Genomic DNA, 18480 nt, shown 5'->3' with positions numbered 1-18480 from the left:
CTTTTTCCCCAGTGAGTTAGGGTCATGGGTGAGATCATAATTGGACGCCCTGATTTCAGTAAGGGCACTTCTACAGACAAGTTAGGTCTAGGTCCTGCAATGTACAGTAAAGCCATACTAGTAATTAAAATTGTTTGACCCATGGGGATCTGTAGTGGTGACTAATTAAATGTGTCCCCCCAGGGCCAAAATGGATGGACACTTAATAAGGATCTTATTATATAACTGAATACATTGAGTCTAGCAAATGTAGTCTCCCTCCAATGTAGTCTCAGACTCCCCCTAGTGGACTAGTAGCCATTTAGTAAAGGAGTTTAAATTCAAAGGACCTTGCCACACCTCTATAGTGGAATATCTCTCCCACTTGTTTGTATAAATAAGAGGCAGGGGTTAATGACAATCTTTCCTGGACATATTCACCATAGTCCAACGGGAAAAGGCTGGCCTTCTGTCTACCCACTGATATGGAGTTGAAAGTGAGATTTGGAGATGACTTCAAAGAGAGACCTAAGTGTGAGAGCTGTGGCAGGAAGGGACTCAGTCTTAGCACTGAGCTCCAAAGGCTGCCAGTCACAAGTGGACAGACAACAGTGTTAGAGGAGTAGCTGTGACCTGCAGCAGCTCCGAGGCTAGAGAAATGCTAGGCCCATGGTGTCTTCAGTAGTTCCCAAACATCCTTTCCCATCTTGGTACCACCCTGTCCCATCCTTCCTATTAGGTACACATGCCATGAGTTTTGCAGGAACCCTAGTCCCCATCCTGTAAGACTCAGATCAGATGTGACCTCCAGAAGTCATAACCCTATGGTTGAGTCAGACACTCCCACCAAAGCTGTCATAAAAGGGTGATTTTTCCACCACTAGGTTCCTATATAAGCTAAAAGCCTTAGTAAGCCAAAGTGGAGCAAAATGAACTACCGAGCATTTAGATGAAAACGGCACAGTGGCGGTGTACTGTGATCCTTCAGCCTTTAAGGCCTCCAAGCAGTTCTTTGAGAAGAAAGCCCTTGAAGTGTCAGGCATGACTGGAAGTTGGTGGCTGGTTTAGGGCTTCAACAGTCTTGGTTCCCCTCCTGGATCCTCATATCATGGGCAGACTCTGAACACAGAATATTCAGGGCCACAGTGGTTCTTAGCCTTTGGAGGAATATGGATTTTTTTTTAAACTGATGCAATTTTTTTTTCAAAACCCCCAAAACTACATACATTCAGAATCCCACGAAAACAATTTCTAGTGATGATGAATCTTGATCCAGTACAAACACCCACCATAAAGACTTTCGGAGGGAAGAAATCTATCCAATATAATGGTACCATTAATATCTACATTAATAGTGACGAGGCTTAAGGCCATTATACTAAGTGAAAGAACACTCACAAAAGACCAAATTGTATAATTTCATTTATATAAAATGTCTGAAACATGTAAATCCATATAGATTCATGGTAATCTAGGGTTAGGAAAATGGGGGAGAGAGGTGATACCTAGAGTGTACTTTACTCTGGGGAAGATGAGAATGTCTCCTAGTCTTTTGTGTACTTTAAGTAGGTGAGCTGTTCAGTGGTAAACTGCAAAAAAAGCTGTTTTTCAAAAGTGAAGCCTGAAATTATAAATGAACACACACCTGAGCTTTAGTCCCCATTTAAATAGGTATAAAGGACCCTTTACTGTGGAGAAAAATCAGGGAAATGTCCCTAAATGTGGCACATGCACAAGAGATAGAAACATTCCAGAAAGAATGACAATATTGGGTTGTTTCAAAAGTCACGACGCATCTTTGCATAGGAAAACAGACAAATACGTTGTGACTTTTCTGATAACCCAATATATAAAGCATCATGGATTATTTGAACAATAGTAGAGCAATGTGACCACATCTGTTAGAAACATCTCTGAATCAGTGGTTTGTGTTTTTGAAACAGGTAATATCTATGGTGTATAAATTATATCCTAAATAACAGAAAAACAAAAATAAACAAACACCCTTTTGAGGCCTGAGGTCATCAAATTGAATGGGATAGGTAAGTGGTCCAGCCTGTTGGGAGATGGGGGAGTGGGGAAGATTCAGGGATGTCATAACCAAGGTGAAGGAGAGTCTGACAGAACTTGCTTTCAGAACCCAGAGCTCCCTGGATTCACCGACAGTGCCGGGTCAGTCCCCGCACCCCCTACCACACTGTAGCTGCTCCACGGACAGATGATGGAGGTACTGGTCTCCTTTCACAGAGAAATACACTTCAGAAACAGGTTTCCAAAAATGTTGCTAAGGGTTTTATTTCTAACAAGAGGAAAATAATAAAATAAAATTAAAATAGGCTTCAGTTGGAACCAAATTTGTTTTGCCTTTTTTCTTTTTGAACAAATTAATTACACACCAACAATCTTTTATTACAACATGAACCCAGGAAGAGGAAAGGAGACAAGGTAGAACAGGGAGGGAAGGTTGAGGTGGCTGTGAGGACAAGCACCAGAAGCTTTCTTCAGATCACAGGGAGCCCTGTTCAGCTCCCCAACCAAATCTGGTTAAAATAAAAAAACTGTAAGCACAGCTATGTGAAGTTTCCTCCTCCTGGGTAGACCAAATCATGGAAAGGAAGGGAAAGGCATAGGAAGGTGAAGGGGACAGGAAGAAAAGGAATGGGGATGGGGAGAAGAAAGAGTGAGAGGGGTTGGTGAGGTTAGTGTAGCATGGCCTGGCCAGGGCCAGCACTGGGAAAGGAGAGAGGAGATCCCCCCAGTCGGCATACACACTGGCCTTGTCTCTGGAATGGTGCTGGCCTAGCCCCAGCCACCCCCTGCCCATCCATCTATCTGCCTCAGGTGTCTGGGAATGCTGGTTAGAGGCTACTAGGGAGGGGAACTCCAGGGGCCGGCCCCCAGGAGCTGAGGTCTGAACAATAGCTTGGAGTCAGAATATAAAAGTCAAGGGACTCAGAGGTGGGCTTTTGGGGGAGGGGTAAGTGGGTGGTGGCTATCCCCCCTCCCCACCTGCCCATCTCCCAAGAAGCAGGCTTGATGGTCAGAAAGAGGATCCTTGAGGCCAAGGGGTTCTCTGTTCTAGGCTCAGCCACTGTCACAACTGTTGCTGAGGTGGCTGCTGTGGGCAGGGCACAAGCAGCCGGGGACTCAGAGTGGAGAAAGGGGGTGAAGGGGCTAAACTGGCCTCTACTGCTGGCTCCAAGTCGGTCTGGTTTTCCTGGGTGTTTGGGCTGCCAGCAGTGGGGAGGGACTGGGCGGGGCCCTCACCCCCAGTTTCCTCCTCAAGCTCCTCCTCCTCTTGGGCCTCCTCGGCCTCTGCCCCTGAGCTCCGTACCCTCTTTGGCTCTAGCTCCTCTCGGGATAGGTCATCACCCTCCCCACCCCGATCCACCTTCCGCCGCCGCCGCTTCTCCAGGGCCCGACCCCGAGCTCGGCTCCCATGGCGTTCTGCCTTCTCCAGCTGTGAACATAGATGGGCACAAAGAGGGGTGGGTCAGTGGTGAATCCTGGGTTCCAAGCCTACTTAGTCTGACCTCCTGGCCCTCACTGCCCATGTCCCCTTCCCTCACCTCCAGAAGTGTGCGGATCCGCTCCAGGTTTGGAGCCTGCCCAGCCTGCAGTAGCTGCCATATACTGTGGTTCTCATCCAGAGTCACCTCTAGCAGGTCCCCCTCCAGCATGAGCTCCTCTAGGGGTGTCCGGGTTCCCTCAGGTAGCTCCAACACAGGACCAGTCAACTGTGGCAACAGCGAAGACAGCAGCTCCAGGTCTGGGGGAGGGCGTGGGGGTTGTGGGGACAGGCTGGTTAGAAGCTGCCCATGACAGAGCTCCACCACCATACCCAAGCCCAGGACCACACCGGCCCATCTTTGGTACCCAGCAATAGTGCGCCCACACCTAGACCTACCTCTCTTACCTGAAACCTCCCCTGGGGCTACCTTCTCAGGACTGGTCACACTGTCTCCATTCTCCAGCAGCCCCTGCACCTGCTACAGAGGGTAAGAGTGGGGAAACGGTAATCCAACAGAAGAACCAGATTCTATTCTCCCCAAACCCAAACATGGGAGATTCTACCTCCTGGAGGAGGACAGACACAGACTGTTGGCAGGTAGATGTGTAGGGGTCTGGGTAGAATATAGGATGGGTGAAGGAGGTCAGGTCGAAGAGTTGGAAAATCAAAGGACTAGAGCAGGGATGGGGTACGTGTAGGAACAGGGACTAAGAATAGGAAATTTAGGACAAGAGCTGGGGTGGGCTGCTCACTTTAGGCATATCCTTGCCTCTGCCTTCTCTGAGAGGGTCAGAGGCAGGGGCGGAAGGAAAAGTAGGAGTCTCCTCTGGTCTAGGTTCAGCCTGCAGTCGCTGGCGAAGTTCAGTCAGCCGTCCCAAGAGAGCAGTCACATCTTCAGAGGCCAGAGCCTGTCTGGCCCGGCCCTGCCAATTGATGGCCCTCTCTGTGAGGCACTGTAAGGCCTCACCCTCAGGCAGCCGTACAGGCAGTCTCTGCAGGGCTACCAGTAGTGCTAGGATGGTCTCCAGGCGTGGGCGCCGTGAGCGCATGCACAGAGGACATAAGAATTTGGTGTCCCACTCCCACCAAGCCAGCAGTGGGGATGAGGTGGGAGTGGGCCTTGGGGAGCCAAAGAGGCGAGGGACTGACACACATCGCCCATGGAACCAGTCCTGACACAGGTCACACTGTAGAGCTCCCACCCCAGCTGGCACCTGACCACACACGCAGATGGAGGTTGCTGGGGAGGCTGTGGTCGTTGATGCCAACGGACTGGGCTTGGCAGAGTTGGTGCGGCGCAGCTGCAGAATGCCCTCCTTCTCCTTCTGTTCCCCCTCCTTGAAGGCCACGATCTGCCGTGCCCAGGACAGGGGAAGAGTAGGTCAGTAATCCATCATTTACCTTGTGTGGTGCCATTAACACCCCGCACCCAAAGCAGAACAGGCTCAGGGAACAAGCGGTCTGCCCATGGTCACCTGGCTCAGACACTGTCATACCAGGTCTTCTCACCATCTGGGCCCAAGCTCCTTACCACAGAGCCTGGGTCCCTGAGGTCCTGCGCAGACAGCCCCAGCAGCTCTGTGTCAGATTTGTATAACCCCAGCTCCTTCTCCATCCACCGACTGCGCTTGGTGCTGTCTGAGCCAGCATCTGCACACGGGCAGAGCACCTGAGGCAGGCAGACAGAGGGGGAATGACTGGGCTTCCCCTACTGCCCTCACCCAGCACACCCCAAACCCCACCCATCATATAAGCCATCTCAAGACAGCCAGGCAAGGGCCAGGAGAGGCTGTGGGTCAGGGTTCTAGGCCTCACCTCCAGCAGAGTGTAGCAAGAGTTCTTCTTGAGGAAGGTCTTGGAGGCTTTCTCTCTCCAGGAGTGTGCTGTTAGCACCTGCAGCTCGAGCTGTCTCAGTTCCTCCAAACCCACAGGCAGGTCCCGGCCCACAGCCACCAGGCCCTCGAGGTCATCCAGGCAGGGGTAGTGGTCACCATTCTGGGATAAGGACATGAAAAAGTTCAACTCCACTTGACGATACCTACTTTTATTCTCAGCCTGAGCCTGAGCTGGCTGAGAAGACAGACTGGATAGTCTTGATGCTGGGAAAAATAAAACCACCAATTGTCTTAGGAAAGCATTAGCCTGGGGTGTCTCCTATTATTTCAATAGCAGTTGGCTCGACCCCCAAATATCCAGTCAGTTCTCAGGACTACTGAACTTCCACCCTTCCTGTGCTCATCATTCCTTCTTCTCTCAGGCTAGTCTCACAACCCTTCCTTATGAAGCACATGCTGCCTCTTCCTCACATATCCCCCTTCTTACTCTAGATAACCTAACCCAACCCAGCACAACCTAATGAATGTGCCATCTCCCCCAGATGAACTGATGGGCTAGGAACAGGGTTTGGGGGGGAAGTTAACAGGATTCTCACCTGGATTTCATCCACATCAGCAATCCACGCTCGAGCCTTAGCAAGAGCCTCCTTGAGAGCTTGGATGTTGGGCAGGTGAACAGGGATATTTTCTGCCTCATGGATTATGGCCTCGAGTGTGGCTGGTGGATGCTTCTGCCTAAGGATAGGCAAGAAAAAAAAAGAGAGAGAGAAAGAATTCAGTCCAGGTGGTCTACCTAACCACAGTGTGACTACCACATATATCAGATTTTGCCTACAGGTAGCTATTAAGTTTCAGCTTGCTCTAGACTGAAAGTATCTAAATTTCTGCTATAGTCCTTATGCCTTTGCTTATCTGCCAGTCTGTGTCCCTGCCAGCAGTACCTACAAACACAACCTGGCATTAATCGGATGCTGGTTTGCCAGACTTCCCTGTGTGTTGCTACCTTTCTACTGACACGTGCCCATCTACTTGTTGGTACCTGTACTCATATCACATGTCCGTATTAGCCCATGGAGCTAATTGTCTATACGTCTTTGTATATGTTCTATCTTTTCATTGCTGCTTCCCATCATCCTATCTCTACCTTCATGTCTATATAGTGTGGGGAAACAAAAAAAAAAAAAAAAAAAAAAGAAAACCCAAGATGGGAATCAAAAGAGGGGCGAAGAGTCAATACATGGTGCAGGAGGCTAGCTACATACAGTAATTATTTTCAGCTTCTCCACTACACTTTGAAGATTGGATTAGGGTGGTGGGGGTAAGGGGGTAGAGAGTAGGAGCCTGGATCTACCTGGCCTCGAGGCAGAGGTGGGCTTTCTCCTCCCAGCGCTCAGCAATGGTCAGCAGCTCCTGCAGTTCAGCCCGGGCCTTATCCACAGCAGGGCTAGGGGCCACACTAGCACCTGCAACCAGCAGTCCCTTCATGACAGCCAGGGTGCCCCTTTGGGCTGAGGGGGCCAGTGTGCGCTTCACCTCATCCAGCCATCGTGCCTGTTCCACCTGCCGCTGGAGCTGCTGGGCCTCAGGCACCTCCACCCCTAGCTGCTGCCCCCTTTCCAATAGTGACTGCAGAAGCCCTGGACTAGAGGGTAGTGAGGAAAGGGCCTCACAGGCCTCAGCCTGGTAGGCCTCTACCTGTTCCAGAATACCCTATCAAGAAATAAAGTAAAGAGCAAATTATTTAGCTGAGTTCACTCAGAGGTCCCACCACAGATACCTTTGCCCCATCATCCTACTTATTCTCCAGTCATTTGGGAAGACAGCCTAACATGGGCTGGGGTCGCCTTCACCATGCCCTGGGGTCGCCTTCACCATGCCCTAAGACAGAGGCTCCTGACACCCACTGCCCATTAGAATACCCTGAGAGAATTTATTTAATTGCAGAGTTCTGTCTCCTAACCCTAGAGATTAATAGGAGTTGGTGTATTGCACCAAAGTAAAAGACTCTGGGGTGAAGGGAAGAGTTCAGGTCCTGGAACATAATGGAAGAGGAGGACCTAGTGGGGGTTTAATGGAAAGGTGGAAAACTGAGAAATGTTACACATGTACAAAGTATTCTATTTTACTGTTACTGTAAACCATTACGTCCCCCCATAAAGAAATTTTTTTTAAAAAAGTTGGTCAGGAGTCCTATGCATAGCACCATTATATATGTTTAACCTGGCGTGCTACCGCCCAGCCCCCTAGGCAAAGTTTTTTAAGGGAGTCGAGTGATCTGCTCTGATCCCAATCCCCCCGATTCCTCAGCACCATTCCAAGTCCAGTGCTACTCACTTTGACATCTCCAATCTGGTGCATGGCACAAGGCAGGTTGTTCATCTGGTCCAGAAAGGTCTGGAGCTCAGCTAGGGTCATCTGTAGACCAGTCACTCTGTGGGGGATAAGGGAGTTTCAGGTTCAAATCTAGTGCCCCGTGCTAAGACCCAACATCTTTCCAAACACCTGCCCAATTTGATCTCTCATATTTCACAGTTGCCCAGGTTAGAGGGAGGCATGCTTAGTAACAAAGGGAAAGAATTAGCAGACAGGACTATTGGAGATACTGGAGGGTAGAGCTTGAGGGGAGGGAGCCTAGAAACTAGAAACTGACTGTAACAGAAGCTGGACTTCACAACCCATTATCTGCGGTAAACTCTTAATGTATGATCAGGCTGAGGTAGTATCTAGAACTTGCACTTTTTCTTTTCCACAAAAGCCCTCCATCTATCTGGAATTGTCTCTAGGAACCAGTAAAAAGCAGTATTCTCAGCTTACTTTGCACTGAAGTGCTTTTCTACATTATAGCTGTCTGATATAATGCTGACATCCAGTCTGCGTAACGGTAGTCAGAGTCTAACTCTTGTATTTTCCCCAACTGCTGGATCCTCAGCAGGCTATCTTTGTCCCAAACCTGACAATGCCATACCCAGCTTCCTGGCCGCTGACCAGCCCCAGAGCCCGTGACACGCAAGCTTCCGCCTCACTCAGGCAGTTTTTCAATCGCTGCAGCAGCTCACTATTAGGAAACCTCCGCTCACGGGCCTCAGACTCTAGAGCCCTCAGCTCTTCAAGACCTAGAGCGAGAACAAGAGCAGCAAGGAGTATGCAGTATTGACTAAAGGTATGGGAAGGGGGCAAGGGTACAGAAGGAAAGGGAGTAGAACTTATAGAACTTGCCTGTGGAGTCCCTCAGTCCCCCCCATCACTCACTGCGCTTCCGCCCATCTTCCACCTCCAGGGCCACTCGCACTTTGTTGGCCCAGGTGTCGAAGGACTCGGCCCGAACCTTCAGTTTGTGCAGCATAGCAGGGAGCTCATCCAAGGTATATCGGTACCTGGAGCAAGAGAGCACAGAGAAGAACATGTGGTCCAGCTCTACACCCTCCTCTTCAGCCCACGTCCTTCAGGAAGGCCCCTTGCTCACCGCAGATACTGTCGGCTACTAGAGCACTTGCAGAGATCATTAATGTGGGAAAGGCAGACAAGGCCATCTGGGCAGTCGTAGCAGGCCAGGGCAGATAGGAAGCATGTGGTCTTGCACTTGATGCACTGACGCTCATCATCAGGGAGTAGCTCAAAAGCCTCTCGCTCAGCTTCTGTGATGCCCTGGGAGCAAGTTGACCCACATGAATTACAGAAAACCCCAACTTACAGTGGTTTCATTTACATTTCCTTTTTGTTTTATGATGGTGCAAAATAAGTATACTCTCAATAAAGACCACATGTAAGGAATGAGTGAGCCACAGCTGAATTCAATAAATTACATGAGTTATTGAATACTTCATTATGTGGTAGATGATTTTGTCCAACTGTAGGTGAATATAAATGTTCTGAGTACATTTAAGGGAGGCGAGTTTAAGTTATGGTGTCTGATAGGCCAAGTGTATCAAATGTATTTTTTTCACTTAAACCGTATGCCAGTCACGATGGAGTTGAACTTTACTTAAAAGGGGGGGGGGCACGAGTGGTGGCACACCTGGTTAAGCATACCTTACAGTGCTTAAGGACCGGGGTTCGAGCCCCTAGTCCCCACCTTCAGGAGGAAAGCTTCACAAGTGGTGAAGCAGGGCTGCAGGTGTGTCTCTGTCTATCCCTCTCCCTCTCTCTCTTTTTTACTTCCAGGGTTATCACTGGGGCTCAGCACCTGCACTACGTACAAGTCCACTGGTCCTAGAGGCCATTTTTTCCCTTTTATTGCCCTTATTGTTTATTGTTAGATAGGACAGAGAGATCGAGAGAGGACGAAGAAGGGGGGGGGAGACAGATACCTGTAGACCTGCTTCACCGTTTGTGAAGCAACCTCCCCTGCAGGTAGGGAACGGGTGTTCAAACCGGGATCCTTATGCCAGTCCTTGCGCTTTGCACCATGTGCGCTTCACCCGGTGCACTACCGGCCTGGTCCCCTCTTTACCACCCTCTCTCCCCTCTTGATTTCTGGCTGTAGCTATCTAGTAAATAAGTAAAGGTAATAAAAATATAAAACAAAAATATTACTGGAGGATAGGAAAGAATGATGAGTCACAAGACAGTTGTCGCACGGACAAAGTCCAATCTTCAACTTAGATTTGTATTGAGAGTCATGGAGAAGACTATACACTCCATGGAGCACACTGTCTCACAAAATGCAGACTTTCAAAGCTAGGGGAATCAGATAAACTAGTAGACTGAGAGGGAGAAAAATCAGCTAAGATTCTGATTATCTAAAAGAAGCTTTTGGTTAAAGAAGATAAGGTAAGTGGTGAAAAAAGACACCAGAGAGTGTAGGGGAGTAAGCATGCAGAAAGGTGTGGTACTAGGGAACAATGCTGGTTTCCAGTCACTCAGTACTTACTAGGTTCCATGCACCATGTAGGCAGGACACACTGAATATACATAGATAATTTACAGAATAAAAGTGTGCTTGTGTCCAGTTTTTAGACACATTTTCTTTTTAAATTTTTTTTAAATACTTATTTATTCCCTTTTGTTGCCCTTGTTTTACTGTTGTAGTTATTATTACTGTTGTTGTTGTTGGATAGAACAGAGAGAAATGGAGAGAGGAGGGGAAGACAGAGAAGGGGAGAGAAAGATAGACACCTGCAGACCTGCTTCACCTCTTGTGAAGTGACTCCCCTGCAGGTGGGGAGCCAGGGGCTTGAACTGGAATCCTTGCGCCAGTCATTTAGCTTCGCACCATGTGCGCTTAACCCACTGCGCTACTGCCAAACTCCCCGGACACATTTTCTTTAATGTTGTGCCAGGCAATGAACCCAGGGCTTCCAGCATGTGCAATACTCTGGAGCTATCTCTCCAATCTAATTTTCACTCTATGCATGTATGTGCGTGCGCACGCGCGCGCGCGCGCGCGCGCACACACACACACACACACACACACACACACACGAGCAAGGAAAAGGAAAGACACCATTTCCGAGGACCTCCCCTGGTGCTGAGATTGAACCTTGGGCCTTAAACAGGACATGATCCGCCTCCTGAGTTCTAAAGATTTTTTTTTTCTTGTCTAACAACATAGCTTTTTTTTTTTTTTAACAGTGACTCAGACAAGAAAGAGTAATCCATTCCGAACTGAGAGGAAAAGCCAGTTGGAGTAGTTGTAAAACACTATAATATTCTACATATGGACAACTTTAGGGATTTAAACTTAAAGAACTATTATTGTCTATACCGACTTTAACACAATCTTTGCATGAGATTTGACCTCATTGCACAATATCCAGCTCTGCCATTTATTGGCCATGTGATCTTGAGTAAATCATTTAAACCTCTCCAGATTGTAGTTTCCCTATCCTATAAAATAGAAATAAACTACCAAACATTTTTGGGAGTCGGTTGCAGCAGGTTTAGCGTACATGGTGCGAAGTGCAAGGACCAGCATAAGGATCCCGGTTCGAGCCCCCAGCTCCCTATCTGCAGGGGAGTCGCTTCACAGGCGGTGAAGCAGGTCTGCAGGTGTCTATCTTTCTCTCCCCCTCTGTCTTCCTTTCCTCAGGTCTGCAGGTGTCTATCTTTCTCTCCCCCTGTCTTCCTTTCCTCAGGTCTGCAGGTGTCTATCTTTCTATCCCCCTCTCTGTCTTCCCTTCCTCCTCCATGTCTCTCTGTCCTATCTAACAACGACGACGTCGATAACAACAATTAACTACAACAACAATAAAAAAACAAGGGTAACAAAAGGGAAAATAAATATTAAAAAAAAAACAACTGGAATCTTAATAGATCCTGTGTAGCCAAAGCAATCATGAGAGAAGCATAAAGCTGAATATCACATCCTAATTTCTATACTAATCAAAATAGTAAACGGCTGGCATAAAAAGATACATAAATAAAGTCATGGGCCCTTAGAATATACCTAAAATAGACCTACTAGCTTTTTCCAAAACAGAGACCCCCAAATCTTCATCTGCAATATTCTTGCCTTTAGGTTCATAGTTAGCCAACAATTTGTTCTGCTTTATATCTTGACTCTTTCTCAGCCACCAGGTTTCAGATACAAGCATGATGCCAACCTGACTTTCCTGGGCAGACAATCCCACCAATGTGTCCTGAAACCCTGCCTCCCCAGAACTCTGCCACATAGGGAAAGAGATAGGCTGGGAGTATGCATTGACCTGCCAATGCCCATGTCGTCGTGGGGAAGCAACTACAGAAGCCAGACCTTCCACCTTCTGCACCCCATAATGACCCTGGGTCCATACTCCCAGAAAGATAAAGAATAAGAAAGCTTTCAAAGGAGGGGATGGCATAGGGAGTTCTGGTGGTGGGAACTGTACCCCTCTTATCCTGTGGTCTTGTCAATATTTCCATTTTATAAAAAAGAGACATAAAAATGAAGCAGAATCAAGCCCAGAAATAGAACTCTACAGGCACAATCCACTAATATTTGACAAGGTATTCAAGAGTACTTAATAGGACAAGGATAGTATTTTCAATAAATGGTGCTTAGAAATTAATCATAAGCAGAAAAATGAAAGTGGGTCCCTTATAATACTCATAAAAATGTATTTGAAATGAATAAAAGACTTTATCAGGGGCTGGGTGGTGGCACACCTGGTTTAGTGCACATATTATAATGCACAAAGGACCTGGGTTCAAGCCCTTGCTCCCCACCTGCAGGGGGAAAGCTTTGTGAGTGGTAAAGCAGTGCTGTAGGTGTCTCTCTGCCTCTCTCCCTATCTCCCCTTTCTTTCTTGATTTCTGGATGTCTCTATCCAATAAATAAATAAAGATAAAAAAAAAAAGACAATCACAGGGGTGGGGCATCACCTTGTCTCCCAAGTATTTAGTGGGAACATGACAGGTTAAGTAACCTGCTACGGTCATTCAGCAGCAGAGGTTCATGTGCTGTTCTATCTTGTTGGCTTATTTAAATAAAGATGAATAGCATTTGCTATCTTAAATCCAATAAACTATGCAAATACATAAGCACTATGTAATCCCCACTTTTCACATGGAGATAAATTCAGTGAAGTAAGCTAACTTGAAAATGGTCTGTAGTTTCCAATCCAAATGATTTTTGCAACCTCCCATGATTAGAGGCTACATATTCTACTTCTTGGCGCTTCTTCTACCCCTTACCCCCACCACTGTCAAGCTAGGGTACCTGATATGCAAGGCACTTTGCTCATCACAAACCTTCTCCAGCAGGGCCTTTCGTAGACGCCGCTCCTCCTGCACCATGATGAACATCTCCTTATGCACAGCTGCTGCCAGGTTCAGGTCTAGCTTCTCTGGGCAGGCAGCCATCTTGCATATAAGTTCCTCGTGAGAGAAAACACAGTATCTTCGGAGCCGTCGGTAATGCTCAATGCATTGGCGTCCGGCTGGCAACTGTGGACAGGTTCAAGGTTGAATGTGGCTAATTCTCAAGACCATGGTACGCCTCAGGTTCTCGTGAACCTGCTGCTTTTTCCTGCCAGCCCACTACACTTTAAACTCACCCAGTCAGCAGTGCAAAAGTTTACGGCCTCGGCAAAGTTGTAGCCTTGGTTGAAGCCACTGTGGTAAGCACGGGGAAAAGTAATGACAAATTCTCCTGCACACTGGTTTGTGCGGACAACCTAAAGAAGAAAGTCATGTAAGGATCCTTGTTCGAGCCCCCGGCTCCCCACTTGCTGGGGAGTCGCTTCACAGCTGGTGAAGCAGGTCTGCAGGTGTCTATCTATCTTTCTTTTTAAAAAATATTTATTTATTTTCCCTTTTTGTTGCCCTTGTTGTTTTATTGTTGTGGTTATTATTGTTGTGGTTTTTATTGTTGTTGTTGTTGATGTCTTCGTTGTTGGATAGGACAGAGAGAAATGGAGAGAGGAGGGAGAGACAGAGAGGGAGAAAAAGATAAGACACCTGCAGATCTGCTTCACCACTTGTGAAGCGACTCCTCTCCAGGTGAGGAGCTGGGGGCTTGAACCAGGATACTTATGCCAGTCCTTGTGCTTTGCGCCACCTGCGCTTAACCGCTGTGCTACCGCCCGACTCCCAGGTGTCTTTCTATCCCCCCGCTTCTTCTCTCATTTCTCTCTGTCCTATCCAACAACGGCAACATCAATAACAACAACAATAATAACTACAACAATAAAACAACAAGGACAACAAAAAGGGAATAAATAAATATTTAAAAAAAGAAGAGAAGAAAAAGTCAATGTCGCTGAGATATGTTTTCCACAGTCTACAGAAACTCAGTCTAAAAGCAGGATCCTCAAAGTGACAAAAGTCTTAAAGTCTAGCCAGATTTCCATAACCTCCAACTCTAAAATCAAGGACCACTGGTCTCTGTTCCTAAGGTTCTGATTTTCATTGACATTTGACAAGAGAATATGAGCCAAAACTAATAGATATCTGTTAAGTTTCTATAAAAATCAAATCATCAACTTTTATTAAGCTAACCAAACTTTGTTCATTCATATATTTCTTTATTGGCCATACATGTGGTTTTAAGAGTCAAATAGCTCTGTAAGCTGTTATGAAAGCAGCAAGCCTTCTCTAATCTCCAGTCAATCACTTTTATCTTTTCTGATTATTTTGGCACTTTCCATAGCAAACCTAAATGACTCCAGACTATACTGAATATAACTTCCTGTTTCTCAATTTGCTTAGCTTTCTATGTGTGTCGTCGTAACTAGATCCCAAACATTCAGTGTCCAGCTCTCCTTTCTCTTCAGTTCTCCCCTGTTAGTCTCTCATGAAACTGGTCCAATTGGGACCAGATGCCTTCCCAGGATAATCATTCTCCTGTTTCCTACAACTTATGTCTCCTTCTTTGCTTTATTCCTTTGATGTACTTGAGCATATTCTACAAAAGCTTCCTGAGAAAGGGTAGGCAAAACTTTTTTGGGGAGGTGGGAAGGGATGTCTCTATTCTACTCTCACATTTGATCTTTGATTACATACAGAATTCGAAGTAGAAACAATTTTAAAGGTTTAAGTTCTAGTCTTCTAGATTCTTTTTTTTTAATTTTTTATATTTATTAATTTTTCCATTTTGTTGTCCTTGATGTTTTATTGTTGTAATTATTATTGATGTCGTCACTGTTGGATAGGACAGAGAGAAATGGAGAGAGGAGGGGAAGACAGAGAGGGGGAGAGAAAGACAGACACCTGCAGACCTGCTTCACCGCCTGTGAAGCGACTCCCCTGCAGATGAGGAGCCGGAAGCTCGAACCAGGGATCCTTACTCCGGTCCTTGCACTTCACACCACGTGCACTTAACCCACTGTGCTACCGCCCCGACTCCCATCTTCTAGATTCTATTGCTGCTTTAGAAAATAATAAGGTCTTTCTGCTTCTTTTTTAAAAAATTATTTTTATTTGATAGAAATTGAGAGGTGAGGGAGAAAGAGGGGGGAGAGACAGAGAGACACCTGTAGCCCTGCTTCACCACTCGTGAAACTTCCCCCCTACAAGTAAGGACCAGATCCTTGAACCTGGGACCTTGTGCACTATAATATGTGTGCTTAACCAGGTGCACCACCACCTGGCCCCAGGTCTTTCTCCTTCTTAATGTATTGGACTGAATCTGCTTTTTTCTCTTAGGAAGTCAGTAGAATACCTCTGGTCCCAGGATTTGGTATGGAAATTCACTAGATATTCTTTGGTATAGCTCTATAATCATTCATGTATTGGACAGGAACTCAATCTTTTGGTTCAGGGAAATTTTCTTGAACAATTCTATGTTAATGACATGATCCTTTTAATTTTTCACTTGTTCTTTCTCTTGAAAACTTAGTACCTGAATATTCGGATTCCTCAATAAATTCTAACTTTTCTTATTTTCCTGTTTTCTGGGTGATTTCCTCCATCTTCTAAATTTACTTTCAGTTTTTTTAAAAATATACTTTTTCATATATATTATGCATTAATGAGAGGGATAGGAGGGGGGGGAGAGAGAATGAGAGAGAGAGAGAGAACACGAGAACACCAGACATCATTCTGGTATATGTGCTACAAGAGACTGAACTGAGGACTTCATGCTTGAGAGTCCAGTGCTTTGTCCACTATGCCACCTCCTGGACCACCATGATTTTTATTTCTAAGAGGTTTTTTTTGCCTCCAGGGTTATTGCTGGGGTTCAGTGCCTGCATCATGAATCCACTGCTCCTGGAGGCCATTTTTTTCTCCTTTTGCTGCCTTTGTTGTTGTAGCCTTGTTGCGGTGTTCTTATTGTTGATGTCATTTGTTGTTGGATAGGACACAGAGAAATGGAGAGAGGAGGGTAAGACAGAGAGGGGGAAAAGAAAGATAGACACCTGCAGACCTGCTTCACTGCCTGTGAAGCAACTCCCCTGCAGGTGGGGAGCCGGGGGCTCGAACTGGGGTCCTTACGCCAGTCCTTGCGCTTTGCGCCACGTGCGCCTAACCCGCTGCGCTACCGCCAAACCCCCTCTAAGAGCTCTTTTATAGTCTATACTCTTAAATTACTAAATAGTATCCTATTCCTATTTCCTGTGTGGTATATATTCTCATCTCTGGAGATGATGAGGTTTCTTTCCTTTTCTTCTTAAATTTGCCTAATCTCTTTCTCCATGTTACTTCCCCCCCTATTGGCTTCTATTTTACTTTCTAGAATTTCTTCAGTTGTTTATTAAGCTGTGGCTTCTACTTATATTTAAAAGTAAGGATAGGAGAACTGAAAATTCTGAACACACAGGTGATGTCTGTCTGATTGACCTAGTTTAGGAATTCTAAGTATTCCCTTCTGGGCCAGTCAAATTCCTTTGATATAACTCCCATGTTTGGCTTGGAAGAAAATGCTTAGTTGCTATCAGATTCAAGTAAGAAAATGGCTTGGAATCTCAGCATTCAATATGTATGCAATGATGAATCCTACTATTTTCACTGTATCTCCTCCATCAACCCTATCTGGAAGACCTCAATTCAAATAATTTCTATTTTATCCTGTTCAAAAGTATATCTCCAGGTTTTTGAGTTTTTTTTTTTTTCTTTCTGCTACATTTGGAAAGGGGTCACATTTCTAGCTATCTCAATGGGAGAGGAACTCACTGCTTTGAATAGACATGGACCAACCCTGTCTCATAATATCACTTTTACTCCAGAATGTCCAGTACCACTACTGAACCTCTGGGAGATTCTAGGGTAGTAAACAGGTTGGTTCTCAGATATTCCAGTATTGGCTTAAGATTCAGTTTTCTACTGTTTAGTTTCAATAATTCTATTATTGTTTCCTGTCTCTCTGATTTCTTTTTACTTGAAAAAAAATCTCACGTACCATTTCAGTAGAAATCAAAGTAGCTTTATGTGTTTAATCATTTCTACCTCAAAGTTTCACAGAGTTTTTTTTTTCTTTTAAGACAAACATTCAATGACGGTGAAGACATAGTGAAAAAGGTGGAGAAGTGAGTCAATAACTTTTACTCTCTCAAAAGCAGCTAATACGTATCAAAAAACTAAAATGTTTATACTCTTCAACACAGTGGTATCTCTGCTAAATGATTTGTGATTCTAGATTAATGCGGAGAGAATTAACATTCAATATTGGATATTGCTATTCATGCATGGATCTATAAATTTACTGAGGTAATGCATTAGCTCCTACTTCGAAGAAATTTCTTCTTAAACCTATCCCTATGTACAGGCAGCATTAGTATTTCCTGCCTATATTATTGTGTTAGCCATCATTACCAACTGATCAGAAAGTGTTGTCTCCTCCCTAAATATAAATCTATGTCACGCCTGTGTTGAGAACCCCACACTTGATTCTTGAAGTCCAAATGATGAAAATTACGACTGAGAGGCCAACTCTTACTCTTTCTTCAAGAGTCACCATTTACACAAATATTCACTGGTGCCCCACTCCATTCCTAATGACAGTCTATTGTTCTTTTGTAGCATTTCTAACACAACATGCTATATGTCTGCTCATCTCTATCCTCCACTCATATACCCTAAAGCAGGGACTTGTATTTACCTTCAGAGTATTGACTTAAATGGCCTTATAAACAGAGGAAGTTTTAATCAATATTTATTGAATGATTTAATTTTATCTTATTATTGTTTTAATTTACCAGAGCACTACTCAGCTCTGGCTTACGGTGGTATGGAGCATTAAATCTGAGACCCTGGAGCCAGGCATGAGAGTTTCTTTTGTAGAACCATTATGCCATCTCTCTCCCCAACTCTCCAGCCTTAATGTTAAAGATGTGAAGATTTGAGTGCCAGAGAAGCCTCAAGCAGCAGGGAAGAAACAGTACCAAATATTTCTGACTCTCAAACTACATCTTCATTACGGCAATGTTCCTTTACTATTTACTGTGTGGTTATTTGGAAAGCCTTCCTTGCATTCTGCAGTTATTAAAAATGACAGAATATCCAACCAATTAATAAATAGGAAAGAACTTCTGACAGGACACTACAACATGGATCAATTTCAAAAAAGATTATTAAGTGGGAGCCAGAGAGATAGCTAGCTGCCTTGCTATTTGCACAACCCAGGTTCAAATCCTATCCTAACACCTTATGAGGGATATCATGGCACCAGTGGAAATTCTGATGCTGTGGTTCTCTTTTGTCTATCTAAATCAACATGTCAGCCCGAGCTGGGAGTATGGGTCAACCTGCCAACACCCATGTCCAGAGGAGAAGCAATTATAGAAGCCAGACCTCACACCT

General features: G+C 45.5%; 1 protein-coding gene across 4 annotated transcripts in view; it reads right to left on the bottom strand.

The window, feature by feature from the left end:
- Positions 1–1388: 1388 nt before the first annotated feature.
- KDM5C (lysine demethylase 5C) overlaps positions 1389–18480 on the bottom strand; it is a 33754-nt gene continuing 16662 nt past the window's right edge. For 3 of the 4 annotated variants that reach the window (XM_060183527.1, XM_016191578.2, XM_060183529.1), the window contains 14 exons: positions 13299–13418; positions 12994–13188; positions 8789–8970; positions 8575–8699; positions 8291–8438; positions 7660–7756; positions 6677–7035; positions 5922–6060; positions 5306–5485; positions 5022–5159; positions 4243–4842; positions 3896–3968; positions 3549–3748; positions 1389–3439 (listed from right to left, as the gene is read on the bottom strand). In XM_060183527.1, the coding sequence (XP_060039510.1) occupies positions 3074–3439; positions 3549–3748; positions 3896–3968; positions 4243–4842; positions 5022–5159; positions 5306–5485; positions 5922–6060; positions 6677–7035; positions 7660–7756; positions 8291–8438; positions 8575–8699; positions 8789–8970; positions 12994–13188; positions 13299–13418 (2922 nt within the window). In that variant the 3' untranslated portion in view covers positions 1389–3073. The remainder of the gene's footprint in view (positions 3440–3548; positions 3749–3895; positions 3969–4242; positions 4843–5021; positions 5160–5305; positions 5486–5921; positions 6061–6676; positions 7036–7659; positions 7757–8290; positions 8439–8574; positions 8700–8788; positions 8971–12993; positions 13189–13298; positions 13419–18480) is intronic. The other variant, XM_060183530.1, reaches the window with a different exon arrangement.

The sequence above is a fragment of the Erinaceus europaeus genome, chromosome X (assembly GCF_950295315.1).
Source record: "Erinaceus europaeus chromosome X, mEriEur2.1, whole genome shotgun sequence".
NCBI classification, from domain to species: Eukaryota; Metazoa; Chordata; class Mammalia; order Eulipotyphla; family Erinaceidae; genus Erinaceus; species Erinaceus europaeus.
The sequence above is the reverse complement of the archived record's forward strand: the minus strand, read 5'-3'. Positions and strand labels throughout refer to the sequence as shown.